General features: G+C 42.9%; 1 protein-coding gene across 1 annotated transcript in view; it reads right to left on the reverse strand.

Moving 5' to 3' along the window:
- eif3h (eukaryotic translation initiation factor 3 subunit H) overlaps nucleotides 1–21,026 on the reverse strand; it is a 98,086-nt gene extending 77,060 nt beyond the window's left edge. Inside the window, 1 exon segment of the mRNA NM_204028.1 lies at nucleotides 20,933–21,026. Within this exon segment, the coding sequence (NP_989359.1) occupies nucleotides 20,933–21,013 (81 nt within the window). The 5' untranslated portion in view covers nucleotides 21,014–21,026.
- Between the last annotated feature and the right edge of the window lie 256 nt (nucleotides 21,027–21,282).

Here is a 21,282-nt window from a genome sequence, read left to right on the forward strand (position 1 = left end):
TTCCCTTCCATTCAGAGTCACCTCTGCTCCTTTCTGTCCCTCTGGCGGGCTCCGGCGTGGCACATTTGCCTACTCTCAAACAGCTTGATTTCGGCAGCTTTAAAATGTGATAAGAGCACATTAAATGCAGAAATAGCTTCCTCTATTGTCATGCTGCCAGCATAGTCTTTTATTCAATATTCCCCGGCTTTTTAAGTTAAAGCCATTACACGGCAAGTATAAGGCTACCTGCATTAAATGCCACACTATTCCGTTTCATTTTGAGTGATAACGAGCATCTGTATCCACTAATCGCCTCCAAACACCAAATGTGGTTTCTAAGCATGGTGCCCGCGCCCCTATCCCTGGCCATAACATTCGGTCACCACAGACGTCAAAGGTTGAATCTGTTACAGATGCTGGGTATAAAATGCAATTAAAATCGGTGTATCGTGTACTGCTGCTTGTAAACAAAGTATTATCACTATAGGATCCATTGTGCAGACTGGTTTCTAAGGTGCAAACAATGTTGCAAGTTTATATACAGTGGTGCTTGAAAGTCTAAGTCTTTTATAAGTAAAGCTTGCCATACAAACACAGTAATATCCAATATCGGGCTAATTCGGTCGTTTGTCCCTGGGGCCAAATTATCAAATTGGAACGGGGGGGTATAGCCCCGTCAGTTCAAGGACCACACCAACAAGCCAATGCGGACCCCAATCCGACGAAAAATCAAACCTGCCCAATTGAGATCAGGCCGATATCAGTCGGGCAGGCCCATCGTTGGTGCCCATAACAGGCCAAATAAGCTGCCGAATCAGTCTGAAGGACCGATATCGCCAGCCAGAATTGGCCTGTGTATGGCCACCATAAGTGAAAGGTGCTCTCGAAATTTACCCCTTGTGCAGCAATAAGTGCAACTAAACATTTGTGGGTAACTGTTAATCAGTCCTGCACATTGACTCAGTTGAATTTTATTCCATTCCTCTATACAGAACAGCTTCAGCTCTTGGGTGTTGGTGGGTTTCTTCATATGAACCACTCACTTCATTTCCACAACATTTCAGTTGGGATAAGGTCATGAATTGGCCATTCCAGAACATTCACTTTATTCTTCTTTAACCATTCTTTGGCAGAACGACTTGTGTGTTTGGAATTGTTGTCTTGCTGCATGGCCCACTGTCTCTTGAAATTCAGTTCACGGATAGATGTCTTGATATTTTCCTTTAGAATTCTCTGCTATAGTTCATAATTCATAGTTTCATCAATGACAGCATCAACCAGAATGGCTGGAAAATCCTTCCAGGTGAGAACTTCATCAAGCTATAGATGTTCCCAACAGAACATATCAAGAAATTAAATCCTTGGAACACAATCCTTATGTGCCCCTGTACTTGTGCAGCCAAAATGGGGCATAGGCCTGTTTATATATTGCCAGAGGTAACAGACCTGTGTATGGCTGGTTTAAAGCTAGTTTCCAGATGAGCTGCCATACCTTATAACGTAAGACGCACAACTCTATACTCCAGCAAATGCCTTTAAGTCATTTCAGCAGAAATGAAGCACAAGCTTTCAGAGGAACACCCCTTCCTCAAAGGAGCTGCCTTACTGTAACACCGTTTAGATCTACTACTCAGCACAGCACCGCAGAGTGGATCCCAGTGCACTCCCTTCACATGGTACCCACCTAAAGCTCTGGTCATTCACATGAATCAGGTTCTATAGAAGACCTTGCAACCTTGTACAACTCTATGAAGACATGTGACTGTCTCATATTCATGGGTTCAAAACTGATCATTCCTGGCAGGTCAGTGGGACAACAGAATTAGACAACTGTCTGCACCAGAAGGAATTTACACATCTAACCTGCCAGATACAATATATTGTTAATACGCCATTCCCCATATATGACCATAGTGGGTTTTAGTGCACAGGATCTATTATTCCCACCTTCACCCACAAAGGAACCGAGTGAAATAAAGACCAACACTGGGCTAGCAGCTATTTTATTTCTGACTGTCAAGCGTGCAGTTATAATTCTTCTAAAAGGCCTCGCTATTACCCATAAAACACTCTCAAGGACAGCAGCAAACAAGGTTTTATGGCCTGAAAGCAACTAGGGCATCAATCACCGTTTAACACTCCCTTGGTAAGTGGGAAACTTAACCAGGGATGAAGTCTCTGAGAGCTCTTTGCTTTCATAACTAGCTATTCATCTCTTTTAGGAAACACTTCCTAATATTATGCAGGACTCAAAAATAGGGTGATTATTTTATTAATAATACAGGCCATCAAAATACTTGCATTCATTGTAATATGGCAGCCCTTAAAGTAGTAGCTCAGGTTGACATTCAGTATGATGATTTCTATGTTGAATCACATAAAAGTGCACCCATGCCTTTAACACAGTGATTCCCAACCAGTGGCTCATGAGCACCAACCCCTTGGATGTTGCCCCCAGTAGCCCCAATGCAGGTAGTTATTTTTGAATCCCTGCCTTGGGGGCAAGTTTTGGTTGAATACAAACAAGATTTCCTACCAAATAAAGCCCCCTGTAAGCCAACAGTGTGCATAGAGGCCCCTAATAGCCAATCTTAGCCCTTATTTGGCTCCTCCATGAACTTTTATGGTGCTTGTGTTGCTCTCCAAGTCATTTTACATTTGACTGTGGCCCATGAGTAAGAAAGGTTGGGGATCCCTGCTTTAACAGGACAACATATGACACATTTGTACCTTTGTAGCCTTTTCCTTCTATGTGCCATACGGATACTCTGCTCAGTCAGTAACACTGGAGACATGCTTCCCTCCTCAGGAGGGTTGGCACCACCAACCTAGCTTCAGTGGGGGTTAGCAGGCACCAACTCATGCCACTTAAACTTCTCTTCAAGGGACTGCCAGCAAAGAGTATTTAAACAGTTGAAGCTAGGTCCATGCGTGGAGGGGGTATTTCTAGATTTTTGTTGCTATATTGTATTTTAGAAGATGTGGGCCTTAATGTGGCCATACACTGGTCAATCCTGTGCTGTACCTGACAGATCAACACGTGGGCCCAAATGGACAGATATTGCACCCATGCAAGAGATGCAGATTGTGAATAGAAATTGGAGTGCTCCTTCCCTTCCTCATGTCAGCGCACCATGTATTTTTCAAAACGGTCCATCAGTAGAGAATATCCATTGGCAGGTATGAAGAGTACAACAGAACACAGATATCAGTTGGGATTGTGGGGCTACCAATCATGTTCCAAAAATTGTAAGGAACCATTTCATCAATACATGTAGGACCAATTTCCTCTTCTCTCCGACAAACTAGCCAATGGGGCAAACAGACAGAGAATGTACAAGGGGCCACTCGCAGTATGGCCACCTTTCTATTGTTCCGCTTGCTCGTGCATAGCCCATTATTAATCAGCAGGAAGTGAAATGAAGTTGCCGCTCCTCCCCTTCCAATGCACTGGACAACAAAGTGCATCGGCGGGCAGGTGAGATAGACATAGATATATACACACACACATATTATGTCTGAAGGGCCTCAATACTTGCACAGATAATTGTACTAAACTTCATTTGTATGACTTTATCAGTGCATGGCCACCTTTAGCCTGTATAATGACCCATACCAAGTAGGCAGTAGTGTGAATGATTGGAAGATGAACAGCAGTGAGTATGAAAACAATGTAAGTAATACAAATAATCATCTCTCTGCTTACCAGGGTCACTTGAAGTCACTTAAAATTGAATAAATTGCAAATGCATCCATTCCATTTTAAAGGGTTCAGGATTGCCTACAGTTCTAAAAATGAGAGCGCCATCCAGCACCGTAATACGGTTTGTGCTCCGTGAACTCTCAAACGCGCCACTCTAAATTACCCTCAGTTGCTATAGTTATAATCAAGAATAGAAAACGCAGAGAGCGAAGTGGATGCCAGAAATGGAGACGGGAAGGTTTTCTTCGGGTGACGGGTCCATTTGACAAAGATAATAAGAACCTGTGTTGGAAACAAGGATGGGAGGGAGGCTAAAATGAACAAGCAAATAAGCCTCTTAGAGCTGATCCTGACCTATCTACTAGCGTTGCGTTCTCTCAGGAAGGCGCAGTGGTTCAGTAAATGTCAGCCTCTCTACATACAAAATTACATCCATTAAACAACTGGGGGTCAGCATACGGTGAAACGGCTACAACTAGCTGCAAACACAGCAACCACTTCCATTTCATATGCAAAATCATCGCACCTAAAGAGCAGATATATAGCTAAAAGGGTACTTCAATTAGTGGCCCCTGAAAGTTGAGAAAGTGGTAAATATACACTATCCGGAGTATGTAATTATAACAAGCCATTTCTCCATTTCCCTCGCCTAGCCAATGATTTAACATCCCGTGCATAACCAGAAACCCCCATAAACAGGTCCTTTTACATACATATAAAAACTAATCAACAGTCGATTATGTCCTTAAAATACAACATATAATTGTGCCCAGTGACTATTTAACCCAGAATAGGGATAGTTAAATAATCTCATGTCACTAAAACTAGTATTTGATATAAAACATCTTTAAAAACCCTACCATATCGCAGGCATAACGGGAGGAAGCCATAATCCTGTAGGGTGGACCATTGCTAGTTTCTTTAAATCTAAAATTACATTAATACCAATATCTACAGCAGTGGAATAAATATAAATTGATTACATTTTTGGTAACAACTAGAGTTTTGAGTTTAATTACTATATAATAGATAATTTTGCAATATAGAGTTTCATTGACCATTCTTCATCTGTTTAAGGGGGACCTGCCATACTGCCTAACACCTTCAAATAGCCAAGATAGTAATGATTTTTGTACAGCCCATATATACCATACATAGCTGAAAGCTGGCCTTTTGCACTAGCCACATCAAAAGAATTCAAAATATCCAACCAAAAAAAGTTGTCAACCTTGTTACAGGTCAAGTATGGCTAGGTTTTTTTGAAAAGAGTTTAAAAAAAACAAATAAAAACATGTCCTGGATTTCTACTATATAAAAAGGTATGGGATCTGTAATTTGGAAACCCATTATCCAGAGAGTTCCAAATTATGGCAAGGTCATCTCCCGTAGACTCCATTACAATCAAAATTTAAAAAAATGTTTTTTCTCTGTAATAATAAAACAGTACCTTGTACTCAATCCCAACTAAGATATAATTACCCCTTATTGGGGGCAGAACAGCCCTATTGGGTTTATTTCATGGTTAAATGATTCCCTTTTCTCTGTAATAATAAAACAGTACCTGTACTTGATCCCAACTAAGATATAATTACCCTTTATTGGGGCAGAACAGCCCTATTGGGTTTATTTAATGGTTAAATGATTCCCTTTTCTCTGTAATAATAAAACAGTACCTGTAATTGATCCCAACTAAGATATAATTACCCTTTATTGGGGGCAGAACAGTCCTATTGGGTTTATTTAATGGTTAAATGATCTTTTAGTAGACTTGGAGGTATCCAATATACAGAAAACCCCAGGTCCCATACCTGCATTATAAAAGTAAATATGCTGCTTTTTTGGCCCCAGCCTTCTCAAGTGCTCCACAAACTCCTTGGAATGGCTTCTTTTTAATATAATTCAAACTTCAACCATATAATATGACAAAGAATTGGCTGGCTACATGATCAAGACCAGTGATCCCCCAACCAGTGGCTCAGAGGCAACATGTTGCTCTAGACCAGTGATCCCCAACCAGTGGCTCGGGGGCAACATGTCCCCAACTCCTTGGATGTTGCTCTCAGTGGCCCTTTTTTATGCGTGTGTTGCTCCCAAACACTTTTTCAATTTGAATGTTGCTCACAGGTATAAAAGGTTGGGGATCCCTGCTCTAGACAGACATACCAAGTAATCAGTACAGAGGCTTGTTGCGATATTATATTTTGTGGAATCGCTGCATGTGTTATTCTGGTGCCATTAGTATGGCTCAACCTGCCATCCCAACAACCAGGGTGCAAGCAAAGCCCTTATACTAATGACAGGCAGATACAATTGCTACTTATCACCCTTTGCTGCTGTTGGGGGGTAGATAGGCAGGCAATAGTAAGGGCTCTGGCACATGGGGAGATAAGTCGCCCGCGACAAATGTCCCTGTTCCGGGCGACTAATCTCCCCGAAATGCCATCCCACTGGCGAAAATGTAAATTGCTGGTGGGATGGAATACTCGGCGCCACGATTTCCCTGAAACCGCAGAGCCGCATATGCCATCCCACCGGCAATTTACATTTTTGCCGGTGGGATGGCATTTTGGGGAGATTAGTTGCCCGCAACTAATCTCCCCGTGTGCCAGAGCCCTAAAATACTTTTTGGCCTTTAAAGCTTGACATTTATTGATAAAGAGTGTGTGTGTGTGTTAGTGCGCTAGGGCTATAAAAGTTAAGCAGGAGGAACTTATTACTTACCCCAAAGGGCAAACAAATGAAACAAGTTGAGGTGAATGCCCCTTTCTTTGCTTAAGGCAAAAATGTCTAATCAAAACGGGGAGAAACTCTAGCCAATAGGAAGCTACTACGATGACACCATACATTTTGGTTGCAGGTAGGTGTGCCTTAAAGTCAACTAAAGAAAATTCACTAATGCATCTGGATAATTTAGGCGAACAGAAAGCAAAGGGGAAATATGCCTGTCCTTGGTGCGCTTGTTTTAATGTTGTGTTTGTTAAGTTTATGGCCCTTTTAACAGAACAGCCATGTTCCTGCTGATTAAATCTGCTCTTTTTATGGGCTTGTTGAAAGAGCTGAGATAGTGCTACAGTCAGCAATTTTATGATGCAGTAACTCCATTTTATCCAGTAATATTTCAGGAGGGAAGGAATATTACAATTTGCTGTGTTACATTCTATGAAAAAAAAGGGGGGGGGGGCGGGGCAAGGAACAGGTTTGAATTCTTAGTTAAAGAACATGTAAAAACTTATTTTAAACTCGCTAAAAACTACCCCATACTGGTCTCAAAATGACAAACCTCTCTCCCTACACAGAGTCCGATGTCCTTTCTAAGGTCGATGCCGAGACATGCTGCAGATACCGGGCACTTCCATATCTAGCGGGAAGCTCTGCCCCTTTAGTATACTGAGCCTTCCTTCTCCTGGAAATCAACCAGTAGACAGCTCTGATTGGCTTCCTCATCAAACGAGAAGGAAGACTTGGTATACTAAAGGGGCGGAGCTTTTAAAGAAGTGCTTCTGTGAAGAGTGTAGGAGGAGTCAGTTGACAGCAAATTATCACTGACCCCCAGGGTGATTAGAATATTAACCAGACGGCAGAATATGAAGAGCTGCCTGATTTAGTCCTACATGTGGCAAAGTTCCACTTGATCAGTTGCCAAATGACCTAATCTCAACTCAACTTCATGTAGATTCTCCCAAAATCAAATGCACTCAAGTCTTTATTTCATTACATTATACAAAGTCGGAAGTGTTGAGCCATGACATATTGGATAAATGGAAAACCCCCTAATTTTGGCAATTATGAATAATATATGGTGATGGTTTCACTTTGAGTTAAAAATGAACCCTATCTGTAAAAATGGCCCCTTTATTGGAGCTTCCTATAGATCCTGTTTCAAATAAAGGGTGGGAGTGCCCTAACGGTCCCTGCCAGAAGCACAGTAGGAGGGGGATAGCCAATCACAGCCTTGCACTCACACAAGCAAAGATAGGCTTCAGTTCCCTATCAGGTCAGCCTAGTTGCTGATTGGTTCCTATCCTACAGTGCAGTGTACTGAGTTCCGCCGGCTCCCCTGCACATCCAGAGAATTCAGCCAGCAGGAATTGGAACAGATGGGCGGGGCTAGTGGGGTTTTGGTGGAATTTCTCAATAAATCAGTCAGAAACCCAACTTTTTAAGCACAATCCTTCTATATCTAAAGGAGTATAATTCACTGGTACATTCTTAATTTTTATAGGATATGTCTCCTTTAATCATGGGCCATATAAACCCATCTTTTTTTTTTTTTTTTATAACCAGCTATGTTGGCCAAGCCTGGGACAAACTGAGCAGTCCATTCCTACAGCAGCTTTTATTTACACAGAACTGGAATTAAGCCTGCTACAATGGGCTGTCACAGTGAATAAGGCTTATTATATGTATGGCACAGACAGAAGGAAATGAGACTCTTTAATTTCACTGGGAAAAGTCCTCGGCGACCCAGTCATTACGAGTCGTGAAAACAGCTGTCAAGAGGTGAAAATGAAGCCCTGACCTTGGGTGACATGGTGGATGCTCAACTCAAAAGTACAAAAATGAAGCGCCTTGAGGTAGATTTCTCCCATGTAGAATGAAGCTCATTAAAAACTAATTTAAAAGCTTAAGAATAACAAAGGGATATGGTCATATTGCATGAAATTAGAATAGCAACCCACGCAGTAGGCAGCAGTGTTTCCAGTTTCCAGTAAGGTCAGATTCGCTAAATGGAAAAAAACAGACTGGAATTGATTTAGACTCCTAACTCCTCACTACAATTTCAATATACAGGTATGGGACCTGATATCCAGAATGCTTGGGACCTTAGCCCTCCTATTAGTTATCCAAAAACTTGAATGGGAAGCAATTTATGGCAATCCCAATGCAATTTGAGTCGTTACACAATCACACACCTTGGGTGCCACGGGCCTTTACCAAAAAGAAGTTGCAGGACTTGTTGCTTTACAGAAAAGTGTGTTTTAAGTCAGGAATATGATTTATAAGAATTAAGATTAACCACTTAACACTATACATTAGCAATCAAAGGCAACAATAGGATTTTGTTGTTGTTTTTTTTAATAGTAACATTAAGTGATTGGTCATAACAGGGAAAGCATAAAACCATATTTTAAAACAAAAAACAAAAAACAAGCCAAGCTTCAGCTGAACTGCCAGACAGATACATCCCTGGCCAACTTTGCTATACACATGGCAGGATACACTGGCCAGCATAGGTTGACTGTTCATGAACAACCTGACCATAAGGGGGAGCTAGCAAATCTATTCCACTCTCACCAATACTGTACTCCGTTTATCATTACAATTTAAAGGCTGTACACTTAAAGAGCCATGTAGTGTATTTGTAATAGACTGCACCCCCCGAGGACCAGTTTGTAGCACTACAACAAGCCTTGACCCTTGATATCTAAGGGTGTAGTTTTACAAAAAAAAAAAAAAATAAATGATTTAGCGTCCCATTCTATACACAGAAACCCATTCCCTGCACGGCTGTCTGAGCCTCCCATGAAACAAATGGATTGAGAGACTATATAATTGTCTCTACGTGCCAGGCCCGGCCATTAATATTTGTTTTGGTAATGAGACAGATACTATGGCTTATTGTTCGGCATAAGGCTGCTTAAGAAATAGGCCTGCTAAATAAGTTGATGGATTTAATACGATTTTGATCTTTTGGTATTACTTACTGCTCGGGGAGCCGGGGAGCCTGACTTAGCAAGATGAAGAACATGCTTTTTAAGTTAAAGACGGATACACCCTCCACCACTTGCCAAGACGTCTGAGCGATGGGCTGCAGTTACAGAGGCCGCATCTCCGCGAGTGAAAATGAATTGAGCCTTTTGTCCTCCGACAAACTCTTGGGAACGGGATGAGGACAAGGTGTCCAACAGATAAATGGCACGCTTCCCCGGTGTGCAGCAGATATCTGTAAGCCAAAGGCAGGAAGCCTGCAAATGGTTTCAGTCTAAAAGGGCCAGCAGCTCAGCAGGCACCTTCCCTCATAAAAACTGATGCATGGGGGGAAAGCTGGGGTTGCAGCGCTCCCACAGATCCCCCTTCCATGGTTGCTGGATGTTTCTACTTACTGTAATGGACATGATTTGTGCTCGACACAAGCCGCACCTGGGAGCTCACATTGTAACATCACAGATTCATGATGTGCGGGAGCAATTTAACAGGAGCAGCTCGGGGGGTTCTACAAGTTCTCCTTACCCGGGCCAAGCATATTTATTTCTATGTGCTTAAGTACAAAAATATTACCCCCTGTGAACATACAATATTAAAGAGCCTGCACAATTGTTGTTAGTACACTGGCATGCCTATGCTATTAGTGTTTTAGGATCTCTCTCTGTATACGCTGCTGTCATAGGCGGATTTTCAATAAGGCTAGGGGAGGCTTAAAGCTACCCATACACGGGCGGGTCCACTCGCTTGGCGATGTCGCCAAGCGAGATGATCTTCACCCAATATCCCCACCTACGGGTGGGCGATATCGGGTAACATGTAGGTGAATTCGATCGTTTGGCCCTGGGGCCAAAGGATCGAATTCTAACGGCGGCAATGGGGCAGTCGGTTCGGGGACCGCATCAACGAGCCAATGCGGTCCCCTATCAGACTGAATTTTCTAACCTTGTTTCTGCCCCTACACGGGCTGATAAGATGCCGAATCGGTCCAAGGCCTCCCCAAACCTGCTTTGGCACCTTAAAAACAAAATTTAAAAAAACTCGCTCCGTTTCTGCACTATCCTGGAAATCTTCTCCTGTTCCTGCAAGCTCCAGCTGTGCTGATTGGATCTTTCTCCTTGTGGATTCTCAAATCAGAGCACAGTTTTCTTCACAGACAAATCAAGGCTCAGATGCAGACAGGGCTCGGGGAGATATTGAAAACTGAAGCAGTGCAGAAATGAAGCCTGAAAAGAAGAATCTGCAGGCTGTAAACTTTACCTAAGAACCAACTCTGAACTTTTGCTGCAGTTTTCACCCCACAGGTACTGTACCCAGGCACTATACCGTATACGTTCTAAAGCAGTGCTGTCTAACTTCTGTGGTGCCGAGGGCCAGAATTTCTCGCGCATACATGGTGGAGGGCCGCTAATGGAAGCCACTCCCCCCTTTTAAACCACACCCATGTTATCACAATGGTGGTAGTGCAGCAAAAACCCAAAAGCTTGGTCCTCACTGCAGGGATATCAACCATCATTCATATGTGAAAGAATTATATTATGTCATATTAAGACACACCCTAAAATCCATATGACTCTTCCCCTGTGGATAGCACAGCTGCCCCCAGTACATAATTACACACCTTAGGGACCATTTACTGGCTATTTCCAACTGCTAACAAACTCCTGCCAGGTTCACCTCCCACAGGCAGCATAGGGTAGCACTCTGCCTGCCCTACGCTACCTGTGTGTGCCATACTCTGCCTGACCTATGATGCCTGTGTCTGCCATATGCTGCCTGTGTGTGCCATACTCTGCCCTACCCTGCCTGTGTGTGCGCCATACTCTGCCTGCCATATGCTGCCTGTGTGTGCCATACTCTGCCCTACCCTGCCTGTGTGCCATACTCTACCTGCCATATGCTGCCTGTGTGTGCCATACTCTGCCCTACCCTGCCTGTGTGCCATACTCTACCTGCCATATGCTGCCTGCGTGTGCCATACTCTGCCCTACCCTGCCTGTGTGTTCAATACCCTCCCTGTCCTATGCTGCCTGTTTGTGCCATACCCTCCCTGCCCCATGCTGCCTAAGTGCCATACTCTGCCTACCCTATGCTGCCTACACACAGGCCTGAGGTGTGAACAGTTGAACAATGTGGGTGATTACAGCCTGAGCCCGAGGTGTGAACACTGCAGGGGGTAAACCAGGGGGCTCAAACTCAATTTACCTGGGGGCCGCAGGAGGCAAAGTCAGGATGAGGCTGGGCCGCATAAGGGATTTCACAAAAAAAAGTCGGGAGCTGCTGATTGCGGAAATGACGTTATGCCATCATAACAGTTATTATGGGAAGACGTTCTGTGTGCACAATTAGCTCCTTACGTCTTTCCATAATAACTGTTATGATGGCATAACGTCATTTCCGCAATCAGCAGCTCCCGCCCGCCGTGCCTTGCATTATCCCTTGAATCGCAATAAAAATCGCGATCCATTCATTCGGCGTTGGTGCGGGCCACAAAATATTGTATCAAGGGCCGCAAATGGCCCGCGGGCCGCGAGTTTGAGACCCCTGGGGTAAACAATGCAGAGATTAAAAGGTGTGAACAACACAGGGGATTACATGTTTAATCATCACAGGGGGATTACAGCCTGAATCTGAGGTGAGAACCATGCAGGGGGGCTGTTAATCTCAGTACTGATACCATTTAAAGCTTATACAAGGGTAAACCATCAAAGCAGCCAGACAGGTGGGGGGCCACACAGAGGGACGCCAGTTAGACAGCACTGTTCTAAAGGCTGAATCACTCGCTTAGTTTTCAAAGTCGCACAAAGTTGCCCGCAGGAGGAAACTTTGTGCAACTGGAAAAACCAAATGATGCGTATGCCTTTCCTCTTGCAAGGTTAGTCGCCCACAGCAGCAGAGGTTTAAAAACGGGCAATTAATCCCCCTTTGGTCCATCAGCCTTAGGGGGCTGTTTTCACTGAATTGTGCTTAGAACAGCAGAATATCTACGTACTCTGTCATGATTTATGGTACAGTATCTCTCTATACATGCTATAGAAAACTGGAAGATTCCTAAGAAATTAAAGGGGAACTATTGCAAACTGGAATCTACTTAATTTGGCTCAGTACTGACAAGGCAGTTTGTCTTCTGAGCAGAGAGGAGTGGGAGTGATCCAACCATTCTTCTAAAGTTCTACCCCCACTTGTACATCTTTCCTATCTGATAGATAATCTAAAAAGTCAACCCAATTCACCCTTACATTGTCTGACTATCCTTCACTCACCTGAGTCACTAAAAAACATCTTGAACTTTTTTTCTTACTTATGAGAAAGAAGCCACTTATCACTTGCTTTTTTTTTTGCTGAGCAACAGCAATCGAGTAACTTGGCACAAAGGCCCAGCAATCTGAAACATACATGCCAAGTGAGCGGGGAGGTGATGCGGGAGTTGTAGTTTTTATGTATTAAGCTTTAACTCACATTTGGCCAATTGGAGTACGTTAAGCTTGAGCCAGAGAAACGGCTTGCACTGAGGTGTTCTGCTTATTTTTTTAAAAAAAAAGGCACAAACAGGTCATTGTTATAGTTCTCTGCCTTAGAGACAGAATACATTCCAATACAAGGCCTGTCTATTGGCCTCACATATAACACAGGTGCATACGGCCCCTTTACGATATGGGAGCTAAACACTTTCAGACTTTCTTGGAGAGGAAACATAGCATTACATACAAGAAACCGGCACGATAATAATGACTGGATGTTGGGGGAAAAATAATATACAATAGAGAGATTTAAAAATTCACAGTTTCTTGCAACCTAAAACATTTGAGATGCTGTATCAAGGACGCAGTGAAATTGACGACAAGATGGCTTCACAGAACCTCACAGCCTCTTCCAACTGTAAAACTCTTACACCGTTAATGTGCGTCATTACTGCACCATCCATTAAAAGCAACACTTTATGGCAAAAATAAAAAGTAAGCACTGAACTGTTGGACGGAGATCACCTGCGCGGGAGCAGAAGATGTGTCGGAGTGGCCTCTTCTCTGCAATATTAAGAACAAACTCTCGGCTTTTAAAGGAAATTGTGTTCATATTTTACCGGTTGCAGGCAGAGGGTTGTTTTGTGATTATAGGCTTATTAAATAAAGAATGAACTGCTGACCAGAGCGCTGGAAGAAAAGCAATAAAGTATCGGGTTATAGCCATCGGTAATGCACACCGAAGAGCAATAACCCAACTGCTTTTGGTTACTCTCGCAGTGTAAAAGCGTGTACACCTGAGCCAATCCATAAAATGATTTACTCCTGCACTTTCCAGTGGGAAATACGGCTCATTCCTGATTTCACTGCGAGGTGGGGGCCACAATGGCAGAATAGGAGAAAAGGCAAAGGATTAAAGGAGAAGGAAAGGTAACAATCACTGGGGGTCCCAAAATTTTAGGCACCCCCCGGTGATTGTAATCGCTTGCCTTATGCACCGGGCGGGTGCTCCTTAATAACAAATGAAGTTTGTGTTTACCAACAAAACCAATTTTGTTTGTTTTTTTTCAGTAAATAAGTATACAGTTGAACCAACTTGCTACAGACCCCCTGTGCTACACATCCTTCTTAAAGCTGTCCTCTCTCTAAGGAGAAGTCAACTCTAACATCATCAGCTAAAGGTAATACATTGAAAGATCCAGTCGCTTGGGAAGCAAATATTTCAAACATATTCCCCACATCATTGTGGCCATTAGATCGAGGATTACATCAATGCACAGATCTGGTTCCCGATCCAACAGCAAAATCAAACCTGCTCGGTGGACATCTGCCACCAAAAAAGGGGGATCTTTCAATGCATGCGTTGCCTACCATTGACTTAAATGGCAACTGTCTGTCACCACTGGTAACAGGCAGTTGCCATTCAAGTCAATGGCAGGCAGCACAATGGCTGAGACGGTCATTTGTCTTTAAGCTTCAGTGGGAGTATCATGGCACATATAGCATTATTTTCCCTCTAGCAGAGAAACACCAATCACTATTACAGTGCAGCCTGCCACTGACTTGAATGGCAAATACCTGTCACCTGGGGTAAATGAAAGGCAGCACGTATCTTCTTTAAAAGAAAACTATACCCCAGAATGAATACTTAACCAACAGATTATATTATGTTAAGTGACCTATTAAAGAATCTCCTGAAATTGGAATATATTTTTATCAGTAAATATTGCCCTTTTACATCCTTTCCCTTGAGCCACCATTTAGTGATGGGCTGTTTCAGCTATCAGAGATCAGCTGACAGGAAATAATGCAGCTCCAACTGTAACAGGAAGTTGTGTGGGAGTAAAAGGCAGAACTCTGTGCATTCATTGGCTGATGTAGACTAGCATGTAAGCGTGCACCGTGAATCCTATGATCCCAGGGGGCGGCCCTTAGTACTTAAAATGGCAGTTTTCTATTTAGGATTACCCAATACCACATACTACTAAAAATGTATATTTTTCTGAAAATAGTTTATTTAGCTGAAGCAGGGTTTTACACTCTTTATGCAATATATTTTTGTATAGGCCTACATTTTTTGGGGGGTATAGTTTTCCCTTAAGCTTTACTAGGAGAAAAGCCACCCCTATAGACTGGATCTAATTCCCAAAGTGCTCATTTCTATTGAACCGCTCTACCAAGCTCCCTAAGGCATAACACTGCTAGCACTCACAGCAATACGATGTGCTATTAATAACATGACTAAAATTAATGTGAAAATAATGATCCTATCTTTTAAATCAACAGGGCCACATTTTACGAGGCCATAATGGCCAAACAATGTGCATATGTAGTGTATAGTGTGCAGACCCTTCCTGGTTTGCCTTCGCTCAGACATATAATATAGCACCTCCAAGATACACGTATTAAAAACAGAAATGCGGAGAAGTGTTTTATATACTAAATGCTACATAAAAGCCACTTACAAAAAACATACAGTTCCCATTAAGGACTTAATTACAGGCAACCAATACATAAACCCAGACAAGATTGGGAATAAGCCAGTATTTTAGCATTCATTCCATCCACACGTGAATGCCTGCGCTGTGATGCTTTCCAGGCAATAGTTCTTTTCATTTCCCAAAGGTGGCCCAGGCTTTGCTTTATGTTTGCTTTTCTGCTTTGCTGATGCAGGTTTATTTACTATACTATAGATAGTTTAATTAAAAGGCAATTATAAAGTTTCTTTCCTTTTAAAGGAATTAGCCACAGATGCAGGATTTTTTTCTGCTTTGCAATGGAAACAAGCCCATTGAGAATTAATCAGTCCCCTCAAGCACACTTTTCCACAAAAGTTAAGTGCACCTAAGAGCAAAACTGCCCCATAATGGGAGTAGGGGCCTCTACAGAGACAAGGTCACTAAAAGAAACCAATCCTTTCCCAATCTGACCAGCCAAATGGAGATAGGTTACCCATGCTGGGAGAGCGGCACATCCACTGTACAATGGGGTCCACATTCTTCCCGACTGACTGATATTTGCCTAAGCCAAGTTCAGATATTGGTTGTAGAAAAGCCAAAAAGATGGCAAAAATGCTTTGGTGGGTCCCCACTGCTTTAAGGAATTTGTGATAGAATAACCTTCAAGCACAAGAAGTTCAATATAGTAAGGCAAGTCGTGAGGAAATGGTCTGCGCTTACTGAAACAGATATGATGCCCAGCAGTAATACTATGAGGCAACACTTCATACCTAGCTGCACTGGGCGACATTGCAAAACAAGCAACAAGCACGGCACATAATTATAAAGCTTGCCACACATGGCGTTACATTGCAGCTTGCTTTCATAGCCACAGACTAACCATTGTCCCATGTGTGGGGAACTCAACAGGCCATTCTGAACTACATTACAGACAGGGTTGGCCTCCAACAGCTGAAACTGCTTGATCCAATGGCAACACTCAGCACTTATTTAACTCCACATAATAGCCATGTTCAACAGGCTTTAAAGTCCAATTGTTAGGCACTAAACAGCTTAAGCACAAGCTCTGCATCTGTGTACAGTCAAATTAGACATAATTATTTGGGCCAAATAGAAACAGGCAGTGTCGGACTGAGATGGCAGGGACCCACCAGAAAACCCTGGACCATGGACCCACTCTCAAAACTTTAATTCCTCCTCTCTTCCTTCAAACTCTTTATTATCCTAGTCTCTTTTCTCTACATGCTTATTACTCTATTCTTCCATCTATCAAGCTTCCTTGTTCCCACACAGAAATAGGCTAAATAGTTAGAAGCATGAAGGCCCACAGGGAGTTTTCCTGGTATCCTGATGGGCCAGTCATGGTGGGCTTCATGACAAATTCAGAAAACAATAAGATACCTTCTGTGAATTTTTCGTGATTACACTAATATGCCTACTGACATTAAGAACTGTGTACTTACTGCCACTTTTGTGAATTCCCCCCTTAAGTTGACGACACACAGAGCTACTAGTAGCAGCTACTTTTTCACCTTGCCATAGACAATACTGAGAATTGCCTCTGCTAAAACACACGTAGAGACAATTATCAGTAAATGATCTATTTTAGTAGCCACGACAAGAAGTTCTACTAGTTGCTTCCTGTGTCTTCACCCTTAGAGGACTTATACAGGCAAGCAGGTCTGGTTGAGCTGTAAGGCACTCTGCACTCTTCTGAATGTGCATTAACTACTGGGCTTCCTGGAGTGTCTTCAGTTCAGTGCTTCAGCAAATAAAACAGAGTGCACTTGAATGAGAAGTAACATTTTCAAGATTACTCAGCAACTCCAACAGCTTTAAACTAAGCTCTTCTAGATACCAGAGTTGTATATTTAACATTTCCAGATTTCCCAGCAAGGGCAAGAACAAAGATCAAAAAACCTTGAGAGAAGCTATACCCCCCCCTCACCTATTCACAGCATAAGTTTCAAGAACAATAATAAAAGGGGTTGTTAGCTTTCACAGCGCTTTCCTCCTGCATATCCCTTCGCAGATGCTCAGTGGTACTGAAAGTGCTTCATCCAAAATGGTCAAAGCCACAAGTCAAGAGAGAAAATAAACATACAAGAACTGACATAGCATAGAATTTTCTAAGCGCACTTGAATTAGCAGGTTTCTCAGACATATGTAGTTTGTAATTTAGGTGCAGTTCCCCTTTAAGATCAGATTAATCAGTACAAGGGAAATCTCAATAGCTTAGTGACTGTTGCAGTACAATCCCATATGTACAGGAGAACCTGCCACCAGTCACTATCCGGGAGAAATGCCAACAGGGCAGTTAATAAAGATCAACTCTTTGCAGGGTTTCATTTTCCTACGATGATCTATTAAAATTAAAACATATATTGCACGCACAACTGGTTTGATCTCCAGGTAGAAAACACCAGAAAAAATTAAACCCCACCACCCTTCCTTTCTGCTCGTCGCCCAGTGCGTTTCACTGACCAATCAGCTTCCTCATAGGCTTGTTGCACTATTTTAATTGTTATTTTCTGCATCTCCATGGTATCGCTACTGCGCATTTACTTGTATGTTTCCATGGATACGCCTACGCTATTTTTTTAAAGTTTCCCCATGGCTTCTCTCAAGACTGTTTCCATAGAGACCAGCTGACTCAATTTTCCCAAATATAAGAACAAACTTTCCTTAGAACATGTTTTTGCTATTGGTTTCCATAGTTCTATTCTATGGTTTCTATTCAATACATTTAATTCAAAACACTTTCTTTTTTGCATATTTAAAATCTTTATATAAAGCGCAAGGGGAAAAGCCCTTCCATTCCTTCTTTCCTGCCCTAATTTTTCCTTGTAGTTATAGTTAAGGACTAACCTCTCTTAAAGGGCCAGTCACCTAAAAAACTGTTACGCCACCAAAGAAGCAGGCTAATAAGAGCCCACACTGATTGGAGGAAACAAGAGGTTTTTGGGTTCTTTTAAATGCCTTTTCTCAGGTATAAAATCTATATGCTGGTGTAGTTATACTGAATCTGAACAGTTCTGTAGTCTGTACATAAGGAATGTTTTTGATCTATAAGTTAGAGAGCCCTTCACGGGTCTGGTCAGGCAGACTAGTACCTTACCTGGACATGCTGACCAGCAACCAGACCCACCACCCTGCAAGTATAAATTGTTGCTCCTGATATTAACAAACTAATACAGGGGCCTGTGGGCTGGATACAGCACCCCTTGGTCATTTACCCGGCCCCCGATGCGTCCTCACCCCTGGATACTACCCGTCTGCCTCAGCATGGTTCTTGGCCACGCCACAGTGTCCCACCAGGTGACACTAATGATGTGCTGGGGCCAGAGGACCACGCTGTGGCAGACAGGTAGTAGCCAGGGTTAAGGTCGCAGTCTGAGGAACCATGAACTGGCCCCCTGTTTAAAAAGTTTGAGGACCCCTGAACTAATATTTGGGATTCAGTAACCTGCCATAGGAACACAATATCAGCTACAAACCTGCACCATAGGATGCTCAGCACATTGTTTTGTTCCCACATTCACAGAAACACATTTTCCTAACTGGGCATAAATCTGCTTTACCAACTGGTGGTCTGTGAGTCGGCATTCTCCTGGTTAGGGATTGGTGGCAGGCTCTCTTTCTTGCCTATATGCTATATAAGTTCTTATATGTTTATTTTGACAGTAGGCTATGTCTAGTATAAGTAAATCTAGAGCAGGGATCCCCAACCTTTTATACCCTGTGAGCCACATTCAAATGGAAAAAGTGTTGGGGAGCAACACAAGCATGAAAAATGTTCCTGGGGGTGCCAATAAGAGCTATAATTGGCTACTTAATAGCCCCTATGTGGACTGGCAGCCTACAGAAGGCTCTGTTTGGCATTGTACTTGGTTTTTATGCAACCAAAACTTGCCTCCTTACCAAAAATTCTCACGAGCCACTGGTTGGGGATCACTGATCTAGAGCAACTGGACTTGTTAAGTAATCATTAAAGACATATCACTACTCATCCAAGTGGCTTCTTCAGTTCAACTGACTGGTATGGGAAGTCCTCATCATATAAACCTCCCCTAATCTACATTGTGATTGGATTAGTGGAAGAGTTTATATGCCAAGGATTTCCCATACCAGTCAGTTGAACTGAAGAAGCCACTTGGATGAGTAGTGAAACGTCTTCAATTATTCAGCAAGTCCAGCTGCTCTAGATTTACTTATAATGTACTAGATATACCATAAATTAAAAACATAGTGGTAGCCTGTGACTATCATTTTGGATTAAGTAATTTCCAAAAGTGCAGAACTGTACAATTCAGTCCTGCAAGCAATGGGTTATTCAAGACAAAGTCACTGAGCTGTTCTAGAACTCTCCTCTAGCAATGCTGCCAGAAGATCCGGAGTCTTTTAGTTCAACAATAACTAAGAAACAGCCTATCATTAATGTACTATACATACAGATTTGTTTACATTGTATCTAAGGCACGCAGTGCATTATGGGTGCAGATAATATAAAAAAGTTCTTATTCAGTTCTTATTATGGGACATGGCAAATATGTTCCAGGTTCTCAAATGCAGTGCACTTTGCATAGGTTACCACCTAGACCAGTGATCCCCAACCAGTGGCTCAGGGGCAACATGTTGCTCCCCAACCCATTGGATGTTGCTCTCAGTGCCCCCAAACCAGGGAGTTATTTTTGAATTCCTGACTTGGGGGCAAGTTTTGGTTGAATAAAAACAAGATTTCCTACCAAATAAAGCCCCCTGTAAGCTGATAGGCTGCATAGAGGCTGCCTAATAGTCTTAGACCTTATTTGGCTCCTTTAAGCTCTATGGGGCATCCTCTTGTGTCTGACTCTTAACTTATTGCAACTGTATTTATCTGTATTTATTGTTATACTTTGTATTTATCTATTATTACCTTAATAATCCCGTTTGTATTAATGTATTCTTCTGTACAGGGCTGCGTATATAAGTAGCATTTTATAAAATGACTGTGACTCACGAGTAAGAAAGGTTGGGGACCCCTGACCTAGACATAGGTTGCTGCTTTATACATTATACATGACACAGGGCTCCCGGGAACAGCAGAGCAACCCTTAACCACAGGCTGTTTGATTTTATGATTCCCTTCTCACACATTTCACTTTACAAATATTGTATTTAGTTGAAACCCAACCATAAATAGCCAGTACTAGAGCCGGCACTCTGGTAATAAGAAAGAACAGTGTGATTTTTCCCCAGTATGCCCCTCACCATCACTAGCTGCACCAGGAGGCCATAGAGCAAGCCCCACCAATGAGCAAATAAGGGGCCACTACATGCCAGATGGCTAGCTGGGGGAGGGGCTTCACATACAATTGGTGCAGCCCTCCAGGCATTGCCCTGCAACCCAACTACCCCTGGCAGGGCAGCAAGTAGCTCATACTGTATATGTACCACACGCCATTGCCATTTCAGTCACAGGTTTCCCACCAAGAAGCTCCAGTGAAGCCTCCCTGCCCCACACTAACAGCAGCCGTGTGACTGGATATTCTCAGCAGCTGGAAAGCCGAAGGTTCCCGGTCCCCCCAGATACAAATGCTCATTGGAAGACCCTCCCCTTCTCTCCCGGCCTTCCCCTCACTCACCATGCCATCGATCTGGACTTGTTTGACGGCGGTCTCAGCCACAGTAGCTGTGTTGCCGGTTTCCCTAGTACGAGCCGCCATGCTTAGCGATGTGCCGGACTGAAAGAGAGAGGGAACATGCGCGCCGGAACTGTAAAAGCGGCTGCTGCTGAGATAACAACTTCCGGTGACGTAAGGAGTATGTGGGCGCCATTTTGTGGGTGGGCACAGGCCCTTAGTGGTGCTGCTATGCCTGCTTTGTATGGTTATATTTATTGAATTGCATGGCGTCCGACAAATAAAACTAAAAAGCCAGTATCTATCTAGGAGCCAGATATGGTTATGTCTACCTCCCTTCTTTTTAGTCATAT

Source organism: Xenopus tropicalis, chromosome 6, assembly GCF_000004195.4.
Source record: "Xenopus tropicalis strain Nigerian chromosome 6, UCB_Xtro_10.0, whole genome shotgun sequence".
Lineage (NCBI taxonomy): Eukaryota > Metazoa > Chordata > Amphibia > Anura > Pipidae > Xenopus > Xenopus tropicalis.